This window comes from Tasmannia lanceolata, unplaced genomic scaffold (genome assembly GCF_043159265.1).
Source record: "Tasmannia lanceolata isolate RefF3 unplaced genomic scaffold, GAP_Taslan_0.1 ptg000029l, whole genome shotgun sequence".
Lineage (NCBI taxonomy): Eukaryota > Viridiplantae > Streptophyta > Magnoliopsida > Canellales > Winteraceae > Tasmannia > Tasmannia lanceolata.
In genome coordinates, this window is record NW_027518706.1 from 1,320,420 (window position 1) to 1,342,089 (window position 21,670).

Consider the following 21,670-nt stretch of genomic DNA (forward strand, 5'->3'; position numbering starts at 1 on the left):
TCACCGCCTGGGCGTTATTAGGCGGCCGCTCAGGTGATGAGGCGGTGCCTGGGCGGGACGGGTTTGAAGGCTCAGATGAAGATAGAGTCTTGGTCTTGGAGGGAGACGACAATGATTGGTGAAGACTGAAGAAGTGCTTGGATTTTAATCTTTTTTTTGTCATGGATTTGTGTTGTATTGTTAAATACTTAAATTATTAAGTACTTTATGCTTAATTTCTTATTATGTTTTTTACTTTTTGTTATTATTTAATGTTTAGTGCTTATGCATAAAATGGTTTGGATTGTTATGTATTCAAGTATTTATATTTTATATAAAAAAATGCAAGATATTATGAAAATATATTAATATCTAAAAAAAATTGAAAAACGCCTCAAAACGCCTGGACGCCGCCTGGGCGCTGGGAGGTCAGTCAGCCGCCCAGCTCCGCCCAGTGCTTTTTAGAACACTGTCTTCAGGTATATCTTTATAATTAAAAATCATGGTCCAGAGTGTTCACAATCAATGAACTCTTCGAAGTTTATTTTTCTATAGAACCCAAGAATTCCTACACCGGTTGTCGGAAATGCCTAGGGTTGGTGGGAAACTCATTTCTTCATAAATGTTTTTGAAACTTGGAAGAAAAAATGGGGAAACGTTTCTGAAACGTATGGGAAATGCATGGGAAACAGGTGTGTTAGAAATGAGATTAGGGTTAGAAGAGAGGAGGAAGAGGAGTGAAGGATGGAGAGTCTCCACTAGGGAGCTCCAATGTTGTATATATAGGCCCATATAGGGCAAGTGATGTACAATGACAACAATACCCTCTAACTTACACATAATGACTAAACTACGCTAATACACATTATTCAACACTCCCCCTCAAGCTGGAGTGTATGTATTATGGAACTCCAGCTTGATACAAAGGAGACTACAACAACCAACTTTAAATAACAAAAAGTACAATAAGCTTATACACACATCCAGCTTGGTATAACACTCATCAAGCTGGTGTGGTGAATACATAATGAAAAGCATAATAAAAAGTATTATAAGCCGTAGTGAATAGCATCGAGATCAACGACCATCAAAAGATGCAGCTCCCCTGAAGTAGCACAACAACGAGAGCGATCAAACATGGCCTCCCCCTGAATGAGACCGCAACGAACAAATTAGCATATCACGAGCAATGGAGCGCCAACAGTAATGGTCCAGCGAGCAAAAAAAGGGCACACCGAAGGTGCGCACATCGAACATCAACGACGCAGCACAACGCCAAGAGAAGATAACCACAGATTGGGAAACCATCGGAGATAAGGTCAATGGGGAAACCATCGCCTGGAGAGAAGAAGGGAAAGAGGATAACTAACCAATGATGGGGAAACCATCATCTGGTGACAAGGTCGACGGCATGAATATCATTGTCTGAAGATATGAAGAAGATAGGAAGAGGATAACCAATCAACGATGGGAAACCCATCGTGTGGTGACAAGGTCGACGGCATGAACATCGTCGCCTTAAAATAAGAAGAAAAGGAAGGAGAAGATAACTAACCAACGATAGAGACACCATCATCTCGAGACAAAGTCAACGGCATGAACATCGTCGCCTGAAAATAGAGCCGACCAACGATGGGGACACCATTGCCCGGAAAAGAGAGGTCAACGGGAAAAGACCATCTCCTGTAAGAGAGCCAACCGATGATGGGAATGAAAACCATCGCCCAAAAAAGAGAGGATAAGGCATAAAGCCGAAAATAGAGGATAAGACATGAAAGAGAAGACACATGACGAAGGAGACGAAGAACATTATCACCAACAATACTCCCCCTCGAGGGAGACTACATGAGGTCGGACATGACAAGGCAAGGAGGACAATATCAAGACAACACGAAGAGATAAGGCAACACCCCCACAAGAAGACGATACTAAGACAACACTCCTCCTAAAGAAAAGACAACAAAGGTGACAACACTCCCTCAAGAAAAGACAACTAAGAAGAGAAACAACTAGGAAGATAAAATTAAGGAAAAAAAAAGAACTCTCCTCCTAAAGAAAAGACACAAAGAACTACATGAGAACACTCCCCCTCAAGTTGAAGGTCTAATACCTTCAAATTGCAACAAAACGAAGACAACTATGGCACCACACCTCTCTTGGACATTCCATCGAACACTTGGTGTGAAACAAAGGAACAAATACAAACAAGGCACTACACCTCTCTTAGACATTTTATCAAAAACTTGGTGTGCACCTTTGAAGAACAACATAAAAGACATAAGAAGACAGAAGACAACACTATTCAATGTAAAGGAAGAGATAACATCAACACAAAAGACGTACAAAACAATGGAAAGAAAGAGATGACAACACTAGACAACACTCCCCCTCAAGTTGAAGCCAAAGGCCTTTAACTTGAAACGAAAAGAAGACGTCCAAGGCACCAAATCTCTTTCGGACATTTCACCGAACACTTGGTTGGCACCTTGAAGAACAATACAAAAGACGTAAAAGACAACGAATCTAGAGGAGAAAGGACAAAGATTAGGATGGAGAGAGTGGGGGAAGAGACTCAAACCATGAAAGAAAGGATTTAAAACATAAAGAAGGGTGAAAGAAACTAGAAAGAACCCAACAAGGGTATGTGTAAGCCCAAGGGTTCCCATGGGTTAATCATTCACCTTACCTTCTTGTTTTGATGCTAGCAAACTAAATTGATTCGCTTTCATGGACTAATGTGTTGCTTTGAGGTTTTGTGTTGTATACAGGATTTTCATATCATAATCGCCATTACACAACTCTTCTCAACACATAGCTTGTGGATCAAGGAACCAAGAGCTTGTACCTACATTGGAGGCATCCTCATTTGAAGATGTTCAAGTCAAAAAGCTCAACATGAAGATCCTACAAGTTCCCAACATGTGTCAAGAAGAAGCTTGGAGTTGAACAAGCCATTGGTGTCTCCTCATGCACCTCTTAACATGCAGTGAAGATTGGAGAAAGTCACAAGAGCCAAGACAAAGTTCAAGATGTTCATTCAAGTTGAAGAAGTCCAAGGAAGTGCAAAGAGCAAAGACATTCCAAGAAGACTCAATGGTATACACTTTAGAATGTAGTTTGGAGTCCTCTTGATTTTAGTTTTAAATGCATTTTCAAAAGGTTTTCAAATGGTTTTCATACTCAACTTTTTACATCTTTGAAAACCACACACACACCCAAATATGTGTTTGAAAATCTAGAACTTAAGCCCAAAGCCCAATGCCCCTGGATTTTAAAGTTAAAAATGAAATTTTACTCAGGGTCGGTCGACCGCGGGATGTAACCTGGAATTCCAGGGCATCTCGAAATTTATCGGGCCGGTTGACCGGGGTGATCCGGGCGACCGCGGATCGTTTTCTAAAAATCCAGGAAACATCCAGGTTGGGCTTGGCGGACAACTGCGATGGGTCTACTCGACCGCGATAGTGTTTTTGAGCCGAATTTTTATTCAAACAGATTGCCCTCGCCGGGCGACCGCCCTAGGGTCGGTCGACCGCGCCGGTATGAAATTTGAAATTCAAAAGAGAGCCCAATAAGGGCAGGCGACCGCCGCGACCTGGAAATAGAGCCGTTGGGGTTTGCGCAGATTGACTTTTTCAACCTTATATTTTACAGTTTTACCCCCAAACGGTCATATTTCCTTGTGGGCTATATACACCATCAAAACATTTCTAAATAACCTTTTGAACCGTTTGCAAGATCAAATCTTATCTTCTTGAACCTAAACTTTTATATGAAAGGTTAAAGATCTTTGAACTTATATTTTTACATTCTTTCAAGAGGATCTCCATAGGCTTTACATTTGTATCTATTTCTTGGAGAGTTTGTGAGCTTTCAAAGTTGTAATCCGCCTATTCTAGAGGCATTGAGAGTCTTATCTTTTAATTCTCCATTTGTATTTGAGGGTCTCTGATTCGGCCCGCTAAGAAAAGTGAATCATTGTAAGAGGGAGTGTGCCCTCACAAGGCTTCGTGCAGAAAGGGTGTGATCCCTTTGAAGGAGAAGTTTGTGTACGGCTTTGAGATTCGCCCATTGAAGAATCTTACATTTGAGATTCGCTTCGTGCAGAAAGGGTGTGATCCCTTTGAATGAGGTAAACTTTGAAGAGTGGAGTAGGTCTTGTGATAGACCAAACCATTATAAATCGTGTATTCCTTGTGATTGCTTCTCTTCTCCCTCTTCCCTTGCACATTGGTGATTGGTAATCTCTAATCCTATTTGTGTTTATGTTTTAACTTGACAAGGGTTAGTGAATGTATGCTAAAGATCTAAACCCTAGCTTTCATCATATTGAATATTTGAACAAGAGTTAGAACATATTTGCTTGATTAAGAAAATTAATTTTATTAATCCACCTAATTAAGCCAAGAATTTTTAATTGACCAATTCACCCCCCTCTTGGGTTGTCACACTTGTATTTCAGTATGGACTTAGAGAAGAATGAGATTTTGGGATGGAGAACTAAAAAGAAGGGAAGGAGATATTTTCAAGAGATTTGGGGGATAGATTTTAGGATTTTTTTTCTTTATGATTTACGACAACTCCAAAAACAATAAAATGGAAAAAAAGAGATATGTGTGAAAGAGTTGCGAGAAAGAGAGAATACCGAGAGAGAAAGATTAGGGAGATTTGAGGAGAGATCTTCAGAAAAACAAAAGATGAAACAACACCTTGCGCGCAAAGGCAAAGAGAGATACGAGAGAGAGAGAGAGAGAGAATGGCGTGGAGATGATACTCTTCTTTCCTTTTACCCCTTCCCAAAAGATCTTTGCTTTGATACCATGTTAGAAATGAGATTAGGGTTAGAAGAGAGGAAGAAAAGGATGAGTGAAGGATGGAGAGTCTCCACTAAGGAGCTCCTCATGGATATGATGTATATATAGGCCCATATAGGACAAGTGATGTACAATGACAACAATACCCTCTAACATACACCTAATGACTAAACTACTCTAATACACGTTATTCAACAATGAGAAACTTATGTGAAACATGTGTAAATGCGTAAGAAACGTCTGGGAAATGCGTGCTAAACATATGTTAAACTAGGGGTGCAAGTTTGGCCCTGACCACCCGCCCTGAGCCTGAACAGGGTCTGGGCTGGATTTTCCAACCCTGAGGGCGGGTCAGGGTTCATTTTTTAGGCCCTGACTCAGGGTCGGGTCGGGTTCTGGGTTAATGCCTCGGGTCACCCTGACTCGGCCCGACCCTAAGTTTTCTATTATAGAATTGAACCATCTCTGCATGTTTCTTTTGCTGATGTTTTCTATTATCTTGGATTGATGTTTCTTTAGATTATTATTATTAATTGTTTCTGCTGCCCGTCATGTTGTTGAATTCATATTGTCTTATTTTGTCCCCTTTCTCTGTTTATTGATCATTTTGTTCTATATGATATGTAATTGCTTTATTTTTGGCACTCTTAACAGGTATTTGCACTAGGGTCAATCGGGGCCAAGCCGGCCCGGCCCTGCCCAATCAGGGCCGCGCTAAGCCCTGAGGGCGGGCAATGGGTTGAGGTTTTTTGGCCCTGACTCAGGGTCAGGGCGAGTCAGAGCCAAGATAATGGGATCCAGGGTTGGGCTAGGGTTTTGAAAAACCCGACCCAACCCTGTTGCAGCCCTATGTTAAACGTACATAAACTGTTGAAATTGCACCAAAAAACCATGTAATACATATTAAAAAGGAAAATAATAGTATATATAATAATAAAAATTGAAATAAATAAAATAAATTGTGCTAAAAATATATAATATGTAAGGAACATACATAAATCATCTATGTATGCATCTAATTTAAGTAAAATATAATGAAAATATATAAATACATATATTATGCATAAAAGCTAGTAGAAATTTGAAATTAATAAATTTTAAATCTACAAAAACACATGCCATCTTTCCCTTGTTCTTGCACGCTCCCTTGACATTTTTCTATCATTTCTAAAACATGTCTAAGACATTTCTTAAGACTTTTCTGTGCGTTTCTTATATGATTTTCTATTGTTTTCTCGTTTCTCATTTCCCCTCTATTTTCCCCTTTTTTTCGCTTTCGATTCACGTTTTGCTTCCCTAATTCATTTCTACACATTCCTTTGGTTTCTCATCACAGTTATCAAGATGTATGTTTTGCCTTGCTGAACTATGTCCATGCCCTCTGCTTGGCCATGAGATCATAGAAAATCCCCCCAAATAGAAACGACTTGGCTCGGATACCAAATGATGCAAAGCCAAAGCTATCCGAATATGAATAACTAGAACTTGGGCAAAAAAAGGCCAAAGGAGGTGGAGATAAATTGAATCAGTGTTAAACATGAAACAACACTAACATTATCCAAAATTTGAAGGGAAGATAGGTGATCGTCCTCTCTATATTACTCCAATTTACGAGATTTCAAGCTTACACATATAAACGTCATATCAATCAAAAGTGCTTTACCTGATCAAACCCTCTTAGCTTATATAGGCAAGCATTAAGACTTTTAACAACTTACAAAATATAGGAAAAGATGAAAATTAAATGTATGTAACCTAGGGACTACAATGCAAGTTCTTTTGTACGAGAGATGGGGTTCTTCTACAGAGAGGCTCAACGCCTTGACTTTGTAGCACGATCAGCGTTTAAGGGAAGAAGTGCTATCGGTTCGCTAAGGTCCCCTCCAAGGAATCACTATATGGCCCCAGAAAGTGAGGATGTGAGGGAAGCCTTCTTACAAAACTACCACGCATGAGCTAGAAGAACTTTCGGTACATGGGAGGAGAGCAGCAGTAGGAATATCTCTTCTCATCAGTCAGATTGGAAATGCTCAGGCCGTGGTTATAAGAATTTTGGAAGTCACAATCTATGCTGGAATTGCTCTGTGCAGCGAAAGGAAGGAGCAAGAGGTAAGACTCGCAAAGAGGGTAAGGTTGAAATGCCTCAGAAAAATGAAACCAGCAGTGGTCCACCAAAGATTAGTATACCGTTGGGGCAGGTTGAGGAGCGTAAATCGACCCTCAAAAGATGTTTGGTGGGTTGCATGAGAAACAACTCATGGATCCTGGAAGAGATATGGGTCATGGGCAAAGAGAGTTTGGGGTCTACCTCACTTAGAAAAACCGTTTCACATTAGCCCATCGTTGATCCTTTTCAATTTTGAATCGGAGCTTCAAGCAAAAGGGATCCTTCGTAGAGGAGATGAACCTTTTGCGGGGTACCTTACTTCGCTTCAGACTTGGAATCCTTTCTTCAACACTGGAACGAAAGCCATATGGATCAGATTTTATGACATAGAGCTACATGCATGGACTTTTTCAACAAAAGAGACTCTGGGGAGGTACTTTGGGCAAGTGATTGAGGTCCAGCTCACGGGGAATCACGACCATTGCATAGCTTTCGCCTCAGCAAAGGTTCTCACTTCAGACTGGAAATACCAGATCCCATTTATTAGCCTTAAGGTAGAAACAAAGAGCTATCTGGTAAGAATTCAGGCGGTAAATGTGGAGACGAATATTAATGAAAAGCAGCACGTTGGAGAATTGATTAAAGCAGGGGAAAACAATGGGCTTTGAGAGGAGGCTGTCAAACGGAAGTCCGGTGTTCCATTGCCGATGGAAAAGTTAATCCAAGATAGTAAAGTAAAAGAATTTCTTGACAAAGGAAAGGAAAAGGACAAGGAGCCGTTGGAAGATCCAGATTCCGAATTTGAATTGAATAGACTACCCCTAAACAAATCACAAGTGCCAGTGATTAGAATAACGAGCCCTCAAAGTAAAGAAGGAAGGCTTGTTGTGAAGGACAAACAGAGTGCATTAATGTTTAGGACAAGTGGCACACAAGGTATGGCCAACAGAAATCGAACAGGTGACAAAACAGATACGGAGTCGGCTGGAGTCTTGACAGAATCTAGAAAAATTAATGTCAGCCACAAAAAAGATTTTGGGAAATCTATTAGGAATGAAGCTGACAGGAGTCATAACCAAAGGAAACGTGTCGAATCAGCCCAGAAGCTGAATAGTTTCGTATTGGAAAAGCTTCCTCCATGCGAGGTGGCCTCAAGCCCGAGGGTCATAATCATCACTTTAAACCGTCGCCTCTTCAGGCGGTTTATCTTTCTTTAAAAGAAAGCTACATGGTCGCCTTATATGGGAAGAGAAGAGGGAAAAAATCGTCTCTGAGATCCAAAGGATGCTGGAAAACATTGATAAGCCGAGCGACTCTTCCTCAACCAGTGAAGGTGATGGAGTGGACCGAAAAGGAAAAAGAAAAGTGGAATGGGAGTATAATCCAGTAGAAGAAAGCAAGAAGGTGCCCAGGGACAAGGAGAAGAGGACATATGAAGGTCCACCAACGCTCAAAGAGAGAGATGGAGATACTGAAGCAAGAATGGAAGGAATTCAAAAAAGGTGCGAGAGAGAATGCAGAGGAGTTCTTCCATTTGACAGGCAAGAGAAATGTTAAAGAAGCTTGTATCCCAGTTTACAAACTTCCACACTTTAAAAAGGCCTTGGAAGAAGAACGGAAGGAAAGAAGGGAGTCAGAACAAAAGGTTTCAAAACTGGAAAATGAGCCTGTAGCTGTCACTCCTGAAGAGGAATTCAAAACTTCCAGGGAATCGCTAGAGGTGGATCGGAGTGGAAAGGTCAGATGTTGTCTTGACAACGGAAAAGAGGAAAGTGAGATTGACGAAGTGGTAAATTTGTAGGAGATCAGGAATTTTTAAGCCATGAAAGAAGTGAATACCTCTGATGAGGTTGATGAAATGCTATCTATAGGTTATGTCTTCGGGATAGGATATGAAGAGAACTCAGTAGAGACGAAGAAGAGGTTCTTGGGAATGGTGAAAAGGGATCTGAGCGAGAAAAAAAAAATTCAGGGACAGGGACAGGGAGAGCCTATGGCTCCCAGGAAATAGTTTTTTTCCCCTATGTATATAGTTGTTTTATTAGGGGCTTTTGGGTCTTTCTTTTTCTTTTCTTTTATTGCGTCTGGGTCTCCGAGTAAAGCCTTTGGTATTGAAGTTAGGAGAAGGAAGGTTTGTCTGCTGCAATTAGGTGCTTGGAGGGTTTTTGGGTATGTTGGAATTATGGTTGGAAGAGTCTGTTGCTTTCAGGTTCTAGATGTTGTTGGGTGTTAGAAGAGAGAGACTTGTAGTGGTGGTTGTTGTTTCTTCGCTAGAGTGTTTCAAAATTGGTGGTGTGTATGGTCAGCGTGATGGTTCCTTGTTGGAGATTAGGGGTTTAGTCGTTGTTTACTTTCTTAGTTATGGTGTAATTATTCCTTAGGCGGGACGCCTTTATTGTCTGTTTCCATCACAAATGTATAGGAGGACATTCAATGTGCAGAATTGGGTTCCTTTACCAATTGGGATAGCTCTATTAGAACCTCTAGTCCTTGTTTAGATGCTGAGCTCTCATGTTATCCAGGCCGGGTGTAGTAAATGAAATAGATCCTCAATAGCTTGAGAGACCGTGGTCTTTCGCTTTGTGAGGCATTTTTGCCCTGATGTTTCTCTCATCTGATTTTGTGATGGAAGTTTAGAGTTGCTAGAAATGGAGTGCAAAGTGTTTGGGTTGTGAAGTTGGTGGATCAAGGAGGAGGGTCATCGTGCGGAATTGGTTCCTATGCCAATCGGGAGAGCTCTGATGGAAGCACAACCTCTAGTCCTTGTTCAAATGCTGAGCTCTCATGTTATCCAGGCGGGGTGTAGTAAATGAAGTAGATCCTCAATAGCTTGAGAGACCATGGTATTTCGCTTTGTGAGGCATTTTTGCCCGAATGTTTCTCTCATCTGTTTTTGTGATGGAAGTTTAGAGTTGCTAGTAAAGGTGTGCGAAGTATTTGGATTGTGAAGCTGGTGGACGATCCTTTTGTATTATCATAGTGGAGGACAGATCCGTATGGTTTTGAAAGGGGTTCCTTTCTGGTTTGGCGGCAATGTGAGGATGTCATGGTGCAGGATGGCACGTTCCCGACTTTTTTTATTTGTTTACTCAGTTTTCCTTGCTCGGGAGTATGCTTCTGGCCAGGCGTACTCGATACTATGTAATGCAAGCGGGGACCTCTGGTCCCCAATGTACCTTTCATAGTATCAATGAAAATATTTGTAATCTTTCAAAAAAAAAAAAAAAAGGACAACCTACAATGCATGGAGAATTGGTATACATGATTCCAATGCCGTCAACCTTTGGAAGATGCAACTCTCATAACTATGCATTGGGGCTTCCAACATGCGGTCAAAGTATATTGGCCATCATTATTTTCTTTACCAACAATGCCCCTCGTCTTTTGTTAACTACATATCTGCCCTGTTTTTTTTTCTTTCACATTATGCCTATTTTTATCATGGTAAATGGCAAAAATTTCCCCTCCTTATGATCCTTCCTCATTGACTTATATGCTCTGGACTACATCAATTGTGATGTACACAAAATGCAGAGATACAACTTATTTCTCTTTATCTTTAGGCTTTCATGAGAAGGTATGTTTTCGTTGAAGATCCTGAAAATCACCATTAAACCCACTTTTGTATTACTCTCCACATTAAGAGCCACTATAATAGAATATTCTAACTCGGTTTTCAAACCTTGATCAAGGAAGAGAAGATTTTCGACGTGCAGATGCAAGTAGGTATCAAGAGTTCGAGCGAATAAGGAAGTTCTGTCGGAAGATTTTGATGATATCGATTATGATGAATGTCTGGAAGTGGTTCTAGAATACAGTGGTTTTTATGATGAGTACGATGTCCTGAATAATTTAGATGATTAATATGACAAGGAGGATGTAGTGGAAACTTCAATAATTACTATGATAAGTATGATGAAGCCTTTGGTGAAATGAAACCTTTGAATAATATATGAAGACGGTGATCGTCACAGCATATTAGAGACGGCAGAATAAAATATCATTGATGAGGAAGATGTGTGGATGAATTTATAAATGTTGATTCACGCTTACACCAAAGACCATGGACAACATTCTAGCATCTCAAGTACTTATTCTACGTAGCGGAAAAGGTGTATAATGCGGATATTGATTAAGTTCTTATCCTGTGTTTCTACTCCTAAAAAGTTCTGCAATGATAGATCTTGCTATTATTTATTCTAGAGAAGATATGGCTTAGTAAAAAGGTGTTTTATCTTGCTTTTGGAAGTATTACAGGTATTTATATATCTTTAATTAGAAATATGATTAGGATTGCTGGGGACATATAATGTTCGATATTAAATTTCTGCCGTTTTATGAGTAATTTAGTTATTAAAGGTGTTTTTAGTCTATGCTTCTAATTCCTAGTTTGATCAATGTGTCAATATCTTGCTGCTTTTGTCTTATTTCTCAGCTCTTTTGTTATTGTACATCATTTTTCTCTACATTAAAAAATAAAATCATATGACTTGTTATTTCCTATCCCACTTGAATCGTAGTAATTTTTTTAATCCAAATCTGAAATTTCTTTTGTGCTCTGTTAATCTCTTGAGCTGGTTTTCCTGTCAGGGCCCATTGTTTCTGCTCTGTTTTATTTTGAGCTGGTTGGTTTATCTTTCAATAGTTGATTTATTTCATTTGCGACCATAGGTATATTGAAGCTAGTAAAACTCGCTTTTACCGCCCCGAAAGCCATTCAGTTATTCCCGTAGCACAGGCAGTTCTTTTGTACGTCTTTGAAAGCATACTGAAGATTCTGCATCCTTTCATGCCGTTTGTCACTGAAGAATTGTGGCAGGTAAATTGCCTTCTAAACTTTAGTTATAACCATGGTTTTAAATTTCGGTATAAATTTCGGTCTTGGCCGTAATCCGGTAATGAAAAACATATTATTTAATTATTTACCAAATTTCAGTAATCTCGAAATAATTCTATGTTTAAAAAAATCAATTTCTTGAAATTTTGGACATTTCAGCCGAAAATTCCCAAATTTCAGACCGAAATTTAGTAAAACCTGAAATTTCAGGTTTCGCCAAATTTTAGTTTTGGCCTCAACCGAAATCCGAAATTTCGAATTTCGGCTGAAATTTAAAACCATGGTTATAACATGTGACAAAGTGTCTAATCTACCTTGTATTTTTTGAATTGTTATGGTAAAGATCTAGGAAGCATGGGTACTCTCCCGGGGCTCCCGCTCCCGCACCCGACACGTATGGGGTGTGGGTACGTCTGGGTACGCCCCGGGTACGTACCCCATTGTTCTAAAAAAAAAATGCGTGTCGGGTGCGCACCTCGCGTACCCGACACGTCCTGCTGCTTCTCTTTCCTCTCCTGCTGCTTCTCTTTACTATTTTATTGTCCATTTACTTAAGATTTACATGTAAATAACGGAATACCCCCCTTTTGGATTTATTAAAAATAGTTTCAACACTGAAATCTAAAAGGAAAAAAAGTCAACTCTCCAGTTCTAGTACAAAATTCAAAGAAAAAGGGTCGGGTCAAAATTTTAACTTTCTTAACTTCCAAATGGTGGGGTATTTTTCAAATTTTAAAAATTCATAAAATCTATTTTGTCCAAACATTATTAAATCCCAAAAGTCCGGTTAAAAAAATCTCTTAATTTGGTCTCTAAAAATTATTCATCTTGTCAGGCACTGGTCAACACACTGGCGACAAACTTGTTTTCAAATGAATGATGTATTGATGCCTCATGTTATGAAATATGGAACTTAATCACTTATGAAATGAAGAGTAGTATTAGAATTTTCCATTTTGGTGATGTTATTGTTATTTGATTGCTCTCCAATTATTATTTTTAATTTTTATAAATATATAATAAAATATTAAAATATATTATTATATTTGGCATACCCAAACGTACCCGCACCCGGTTTTTTTGGCAAATCACGTACCCACGTACCCGTGTCATGTCGTACCCGTACCCCGTACTCGTACCCGTGCTTCATAGGTAAAGATAAATAAGAGGGTGAGCCTTGGCACAACAGTAAGAGTTTGAGTGACCTGGTGGTCAGGGGTTCGAGTCACGTAAACAGCCTCTCTGCAAAGCAGGGGTAAGATTGCGTACATCTTGCCCTCCCCAGACCCGCAACGGCGGGAGCTTTTTGCACTGGGCTGCCCTTTTTTTATGGTAAAGATAAATCCATACTAGCCAGATGCTCCCCAGGGTGTTGTCCGTGGTTGTTTTTATGGCCAGTCACATGAATGGTGCATGTGGGTGAAATTGGTACTAGTGAATAGAATTCCTTAATGTTTAAACATGGCTTGCAGTGGAGTTTTGAACTTTTGACATTGTCATTTATGGGGCTTTCTTTTTTTATGAGGATTTTCAATTGGATAAATACTTATTCCAAGCCTATATGTTCTTAAAGTAGTGATTTCAGTAGTTATCCATGATCAGCATTTTATTCAGAGCCAAGACGTTGCAAGTATCAAAGTTCCACACATGCCTAGCTGGTTTTTTTTTATCAATATTCAATTATGATGACACTTTTTAGGCTATTTTGTATGGCATGTTTTTCCTAATGCTATTTTGATGGCATGATTTTTACTGTTTTCATGTTCCCTTATGTATGTGTACTATATGGTATCATTTTCGTCACAAGCTGTCAAGTTGTCAAAAGAGAGTTTGTTTAAAACAGAGGGTGATGTAAATGCCTTGAGTGTTTAGCATTTAGTCAAAGAGGATTGTATGTTCTAATCATGAACCGCCTTGGTAACATGTTTGCTGCATAAATTCTAAGTTGTTAGCATGTAAAAACCGAGGACAGGCATTTTTACTCATATCAGCAGTTTCACTGGGCAGAGTAGTAGCTAATAGATCCTTCATAGAAGATATGTGTAATGTTCCTAACTAGATTGGCCGTGACTAGGCCACCATGGCTAATTGGTAGAGTTTTTTTTTCTTTCATTTCATAGTTATATGGACAATAGTTGGGTTCTTCTTATAGGCACTTGCTTTCTATTTTATTAGAGGTTATATTAGGAAGTAGGGTTGTGTTCTGGTTGTTATAGGACTCTTAGGTTGGTAGGGTTTTGTTTTATTTCTTTTTATAAATAGTAAAAAACACGTGGTGTTCTTGTGCTTTTACGAAATTGATACTGAAGAAACTATTTGGGAGCTTTGTCCCAAAAGCATTGTGTTTCCATGGAAACTTGTGTGTGACAATGAGGTACATCCTGGACCGTTCTGGGCAGTTCACACATCTCTCTCATAGAACAAATAGGCACGGGCACCTCCTTCCCTAGATGCCCCTCTGGCTTAGGATTTTCATTTCCTTTATGATCTAGACTATAAAAAGAATAAAGGAGTATTTACAACGTAGGATCCTAATTCTTATTTACTTTATGACGAGAAATATAAAAAGAATTAATAGGATTTGTGCTCAAACGGTTATCTTTCTTGTCTATCATTTGAATGACCAACACCTAAATAATAACGTCTAAATCAAAAGCCAAAAATGAGGATACAGATCAGACATATCTGACACGTTTTAAATGTTGGTTTTGACGTGCATTTCGATTGCCACATAAATGGAAAGATTTCAGTTTTAATCAAAGAGGAAATCTTATAAAATCATTGAAGTTTATGGAAACACATGCAAATGATGGGAATTTAAAATAAAATTTCAGAAAATGCTAGAATAAGCACAAATATACACTTAGAAACCATCACATAGGCAACGCAACCATCGATAGCGACGTGTTTCGTGCATGATTAAACCATTAAGGTTCATTATAAACTCAAATATATAACACATAAATATATCCTTAAAAAAAGTCACTCCATTCATTAATTTCATAAAGAAAGTACAATATAATGGAGTACAATATAAGGCAAGAGTTATTGTCAATTTTTTCTTTAGGGTGCATAGGCATTAGCTTTTTCAACTCAGTATGCTAAGTGGTGCATTCGTTAATTCCATAAAGAAATTTCCATAAGTCGAAATTATTACATGTCAACCGAAAGCCTGAAGTTTTTATACTACAGATGTGGCATTTCAGCTGACATGACTGAAACTACACCGATATGAGCGATTTTATTTTTTTTAACTTCAATGGAATGTTGTTTCAGTGGGGTCCGAAACTGGACCATGTCATCCAAAACCGACACGTTTCTGCCGACATTTGATACTATGGAGCTGAGTACACCCTTTTTTTTAACGATGAGAGCACTCCTCCCATTTTGGAGGATCTTATTCTACATGTTCAGAATCAATGGGTGTAAAAGGTGAAAGATCTTGAGAGTCGCCAACTGAATGTCTTCAGATTTTGACTGGTTTATGTTGAGGGTTTACCTCTGATTATCTTCATTGGGGTTATGGATTAAGTTCACAGATAGAGACAATTCAGCATGTTTACTTCACTGTCTGTAGCTTGTGTAACCAAGGGATTGAAGGCAGCCAATCAAAGTGGAGTAATATGCAATTATCCTTATCTTGAGCGTGGTTTTCCTCATGTGCGTCACATTTCTTGGATTCTTGATTGTACTGCACACTTCGATGTGGTTCTATTTCAGATCATATGATCGGCTCCTGACATTCAAATGCCTCGAATCCCTTCTCTCTTAGGGAATTTGTTGCTGCAAAATAATATTCTATACCACCTTTTAGAATTTTGGAATTGATGTATAAATTCTTAGTTCATGTTTCTTCTTGCTTGGGGTACTTGCAATTTCTTGTGATTATCTATAGATGTGTTTGCATAGATTTGTTTTAATTTTCCTTCTAAAGTTAGAGATCGAATTGGTCCTTGGGTTTTCATCATGGATTGATTACCTATAAACCCATGATTAGGATTGGCAATATTAGGTTTATTGTCTTTGCTATTCCAGTTGAGTATTTGTACGTCATTGTTATTTTTCGGAAACAATGATCCATCTTAGTTATGTATCATATTGTGTTCCTTTTTTATTCCTCATAAATTACGTTGCAAAATTTGTGAGGATATTACACACTGCCTTGGGATACTTGAGTTATTTTGGGAATACTTGACTCTCTTATAGTAGATTGGTTGATGACCCTATCTCTGATCTTGTTGTTATCAATATCATATTGTTCGATTATTGAGATTAGGAAGGGAGATTCTTAGGCCCATTCCAAGTCTCATGAAAACTTCGGGTCCAATTTGGACAGAATCGTAATAAAAAAAAACCGAGGTATGGTGACTAGCTGTGCGAGCACAATGACAAAAATCTAGGTCCAAATATGCTCCAGAGCATTCCTAAATAATTATGCAATTTCTTTTTTGGTGGAGAAAAAATACTTTATTGGCCGGAATTTCATTTTACTGATTATTATTGAGTTTGGCAAAAAGCGTCATTTTAACCCAATTGTTAGAATTCTCTTTAGCTTTTCTTTTTATTAATTAAGGGGAAAGAAAACAAATAAATGGCCAAAGGTATTAGCTACAGCTAATGGGTGTTGCTTCGTTAGTGTTGATGTGTTCTCTAATGATTATTAGACATATTTTTTATGATGCTGTGATTATATTTGTGCATAGGCATTACCTCATCGGAAGCAAGCTCTGATAGTATCTCGCTGGCCTGAAATTTCGCTTCCAAGGGATGCCAAGTCTGTGAAGAACTTTGAGAATTTGCAAGCTTTGGTGAGTTTTCCAGTCCAATCCACCACTTGGCCCCTTTTTTATAGCTATAATGATTTCATTTTCTCATTGTCTGTGGAACTCAACTGCCATATCTTTTGTACTGCATGTGACACAGACAAAGGCAATCCGGAATGCGAGAGCTGAATATTCTGTTGAGCCTGCAAAACGTATATCTGCGTCTATAGTTGCAAGCATTGATGTCTTACAGTATATGTCTGTGAGTATCAGTCTTAATATGTGACTTAAAGTTCCTACCTTGAAAGTTTTGAATGGGGATGGACTAAAAATGTATAATCGTCATAATGTTTGGCTCAATTCTATGCGTCTATTGTGAATTTATGGGCTTTCCCATCCATTCTTTTACGTTTATGGCTTAGAGTTTTACTGTTTGCATTTGGATCACTAATTAACTATGGAATCTCAATTTTCAAAAACTCAGACTCAGCTCTGAGATTAGTCTTTCAAAATTCACTGATCTTGTGGGAAATGGCCTAGTTGATTATCCATTCTGCCGAATTTTTATAAGCTGGATTTTGCACCGAATAAACCAAGTCAACTTAAGTGAGTGCCAAGTCACCGGTTACTTCTAGTTTTTTACTATTGTAGATAATGCCAGGGGTTACAGATAAATGGATTTGCAAGTCTGTGTGATCTGTCTTTCTGTTATTAATATCTATGTTTATATGTGTCTGCATGTCTTTTCTTATATTTGTGCACATGCGCATGAATACAGCTGCTCACATATTGCCATTCAAAAAAAAAAAAAACAGCTTCTATGCTCTCTTTTTTTGCACGTTTTTACTGGTACACCTGCACATACATGTATGTATATGTGTATACGCCCATAAACATCATTTTCAAATGCACCTCACGTGTGTTTTCTGGGTTGTGTATAATTTTCGTATGCATTGGTATGTCTCCATTTAGATGCATCATCCATGGTACATGTGTGTCCAATGCATTTACAGATGCATTTATGTTCGTACTCATGCCACATGTATTATATCCTTGTTCCGTCATTGGACATTAATCTGGATCATTTATTCTTTTGCAGGCAGAAAAGGAAGTTTTGGCGCTATTATCCAGGCTAGATTTACAAAATGTTCATTTCACAGATAATCCTCCAGGTATGTTTTTACTATGTAAAATATGGAACTGAGATTCGCGTCCCTTTCTTTCAATAGATACACCCTTCTTTCCTTTAATTGGCTGGGACAGGTGTCATCTGGCTGTGTCCGGCAATGAAAAAAGTTTAAGAAGAGGTATATTTATCAAAAGAAGGCAGTACGATTATCAGTTCCCTCTAAAATATTAGCCATCTTGTTCTGACCAAAATTTTGAAACATATTGGTTCATAATCAAGTTCTTACAACAAGGGACTTCGGTCTTAGTACTGATCTACCAGGTTTCTATGTGGATCACCGAAATTTTTAACATTGTCGTTTATCAAGAGCTCTTTTACTCTGCTGGATTTTTACTGCTGATTGTAACAGATGACGCAAAGCAATCAGTTCACCTTGTGGCTGGAGAAGGTCTAGAGGCTTATCTCCCTCTTGCAGACATGGTAGATATCTCTGCCGAAGTCCAACGGCTCTCGAAACGCCTTTCCAAGATGCAATCGGAGTATGATGGATTCGTTTCCCGCCTCAGTTCTCCTAAGGTATACCCTAACTTCATCCTGTGTACATATATACATGCATGGGTGCAGATGTACATGCATGGGTGCAGACTTGGGTACTTAGTTTTATATGTGTATTGTAAATAGTATTCACAATAGTGGATGCACGCTTACACACATAGATAGCATCACATACAAGCATGCCTATAAATCAAATATGTGCGTAGTATTCACAATAGTACATGCATGCTGACACATACATGCATCACATCACATATAACCACTCGTGTCGAATATATTTATGCGTGTATGAATGCATCTATGTTACATGGGTACAGTGTTGCAATGGTATCGAGTGTCGGGTTCTGCTAATCTCCAAAAAAGGATTTGTGGATTCAGCTATTTTTAATTCTTTTACATGATAATATGGTATGGTAGGTTAAGTAAATATAATGTTTTATTTTCATATAAAAATTTACTATTATGATCAATAAAACTCAAAGGGAGCTGATATTTTCACCCTCTCTCTCTCTCTCTCTCTCTCTCTCTCTCTCTCTCTCTCTCTCTCTCTCTCTACGTGAACAGGGGGCAACTTTTAACGCTTTTTGATGTCAAATCACGTTAAAAGAGGGGCGAATGCGTACTGCAGGGGGTGAAAATATCATCGCCCAACTCAAAACATGTGATATTTATAAATTGGGATTTGCTAGGGACCATCACAGAAGGCATTTTTCACGGCAGTGCTGTTGCATGTGAGAGCAGCCACAGGCTCAGATTTTGTCTAATTCATGTGAGGTGGTTGCTCTCACATGCAACAGCGCAGCCGCGAAATGCCTTAAGCGATGGTCCATAGCAAATCCCTTATAAATTTATTGTAGTATTCAGGAAACGTAATGTATTAAAGAGTTTCAACACACATACACATAGTATCTCATCCTTCATGTATGAATACATATTGACTATCTATCACATTGGACTAAAATGCATAATTCATAATACCTTTCGGTTAAGGTTTCCAAAGCCAATCTTTCCTAACGAAACAAGAAGTGCACATTGTATGTACACAAGTACATATCTACTTATATATGTAGGTATATAGATAATAGATACATGTAATACATTTGCAGTTTGTAGAGAAAGCACCCGAGGAAATCATTCGTGGGGTTCAAGAGAAAGCAACTGAAACAGAAGAGAAGATTACTCTCACGAAGAACCGTTTGGCTTTCCTCAAGTCCACAGTTTTGGTCCCTGAGTAACTTATACCCTTAGGTCCTTTGCCTTATTCCAATTATATGATATATATATCCTTTCCAACTCAGTACGGAATCCCTCTCGCCGCTCTTCATGATGAATCAGAGAACAAGGCCATCTTCCTCTTATGCTGCCTCATCACAAGGGGGCATTCGCTGCCCTGCTAACATTTCAGTGCAATCTTGTCTCGTGTTGTGTGATTCTGTGTTGAAGGAACAAGAGGTACTATGCAATGAGCATAAGTTAACTGCTTTTCCAAGTGTTGAAGTCCCCATTTTCTTGGGCTTCTTGGGTGAAAGGTACGGATATTTATCGCATTACTTTATGTTTCTTTTTGTTTTTAGTATCTTGGTGAGAGCCAAGTGTATTAAGCTTGTGATACATCTATGTTAAAAATAATGTAATGATTCATAATTTATGTATTGATACATTTATCTTAATAAGCTACCAAGTGTATTAATCTTGTTAACTTTTTTTTTTTTTTTAACTGTAATGGTCCATGATTCTTAAGGCTTCTGGAAGTTTGTGGCACCCATAGGCACAAATATTAGCCTCGGAAATTTCTCCAGAGGTATATCTAGGGAGATTTTATTTTATTTTTTTGTACTTTCGGGTTTATATTGAGAAAAAAGATAAAATATATAATTTAAGAAACAATATAAAATAAGTGTTCCTAAGCTCTAGCTCAGATAAGCTCATCTGAGCTAGAGCTCAAAAACACATGTGGCCCCACATTTTGGGGGTGATCCAAAGAACTCATTTGGAAGACCCTTCCAAGCATAGGGTGTGTACCAAAAATCAGCCCTATAGGATCAACCTAACCCTGCCATTTGTGGAGGGAAAAAAAATGGGCAGAAACATAGACACACAGTGTCTGTCCATTTTCCCCTCCACCTTTGATTGGGTTAGGATGATCCTATCAATCTGATTTTTGGTAAATACCCTATCCTTGGAAGGGCCTTCCGAATGAATGCTTTGGATGCCCCAAAAATGTGGGGCCACGTGTTTTTGAGCTAGAGATAAGATTATCTGAGCTGTAGCTCAGGAACACTTTCTTCATAAAATAATGATATTTTTGTGACATTCACAGCGAATGTTAATGATTGAAAATATTGTAGTTAATATATTGCGATTATTTATCACAACGCAGTGATAAATTACGGTATTTTAAAAAAAGTTGGAGATATTTGTGTATGAAATTTTGCCCATATTTCATGTTCTGCAAACTTATGAAATTGCATTCACTTTTAACATGAAAAATGCTAAGAACATGTTTGGATGGTGGGAAATATCTCAAAAAGTTTGGAAAAAGATAAACTTTTCAGAATTCTTGTTTTTCCATTGTTTGATTACACATGAAAAAATGTAACTTGCTGATGTTATTCATAGGGACATTCAATTTCTCAATTTGTAATGATATCCCTCTAAATAAGAAACTTCCTTTAAATTGGGAAATCGAAAAAAATTCCTAGAAAATTTGTTTTTTTTTTTCACAATTGTTTTCCTGCTATCAAAAGTATTGAGAAGTTAAGGCCCTGCTGGATTGCAAGGAAATTGTTTCTCCGGAAAACTTTTCTCAATGAAACCCTAGGCTTGATGTGATCGAGGCATTTGGCTGTATATGTGGCTGTGTTTGAGGATGGGGGACAAATGGTTCCAATCATATTCACATGATGCATATGGGCTCAAAAGTGGGTTTTAGATTGAAGACTAAGAACCACTCTCTTCCTAACATTTTTCTTTTAAAAAAGGAAATGGTATACATGCCCTCTTTTGTTAGCAAACCCTTGCTGTATCAAAGGGGTTTTAACTTTTAACATGTGCATTTCAATATTGGCTGAAGTACAATTGAGGCCATGCATCAAAAACCACACCTACCGGATGATCCTAACCCTCAAATTTGTGGCCTTGAATATATTCACTTCTCAATTCTTTCAAATTGGAGGGTTACAGCAGTTCAATTAGGCCATGTTTGACAACGATGAAAAATTATTCCACAAATATTCTGCGGAGGATGAAAGAGAGACTTGAGTTGGTGGGAGACGAGAGATCATCAAAATATTGAAAAATAAATACCAACTTTGAAATTGGATTTTATTTTCCTTATTTTTGGGAGCTTTTCTTGCTCCCTCTCAAGTTTCTCCCCCTCTTCAGACAATCTGAAGAGTGCCAATATCAATTCGCCCATTATAAACTCGTATAGCCCACTGGCTTGCAGAACATAAAGAGAAGAGAGGCACATTTAGACTAATCTAA

The 21,670-nt window shown here is 38.4% G+C and overlaps 1 protein-coding gene across 3 annotated transcripts in view; it reads left to right on the forward strand.

Annotated features, from left to right (window-relative positions):
- EMB2247 (protein EMBRYO DEFECTIVE 2247) overlaps positions 1 to 19,885 on the forward strand; it is a 92,763-nt gene extending 72,878 nt beyond the window's left edge. For all 3 annotated transcript variants that reach the window (XM_077369742.1, XM_077369744.1, XM_077369745.1), the window contains 6 exons: positions 11,572 to 11,719; positions 16,441 to 16,545; positions 16,661 to 16,762; positions 17,600 to 17,672; positions 18,039 to 18,205; positions 19,291 to 19,885. In XM_077369742.1, the coding sequence (XP_077225857.1) occupies positions 11,572 to 11,719; positions 16,441 to 16,545; positions 16,661 to 16,762; positions 17,600 to 17,672; positions 18,039 to 18,205; positions 19,291 to 19,419 (724 nt within the window). In that variant the 3' untranslated portion in view covers positions 19,420 to 19,885. The remainder of the gene's footprint in view (positions 1 to 11,571; positions 11,720 to 16,440; positions 16,546 to 16,660; positions 16,763 to 17,599; positions 17,673 to 18,038; positions 18,206 to 19,290) is intronic.
- Positions 19,886 to 21,670: the final 1,785 nt, after the last annotated feature.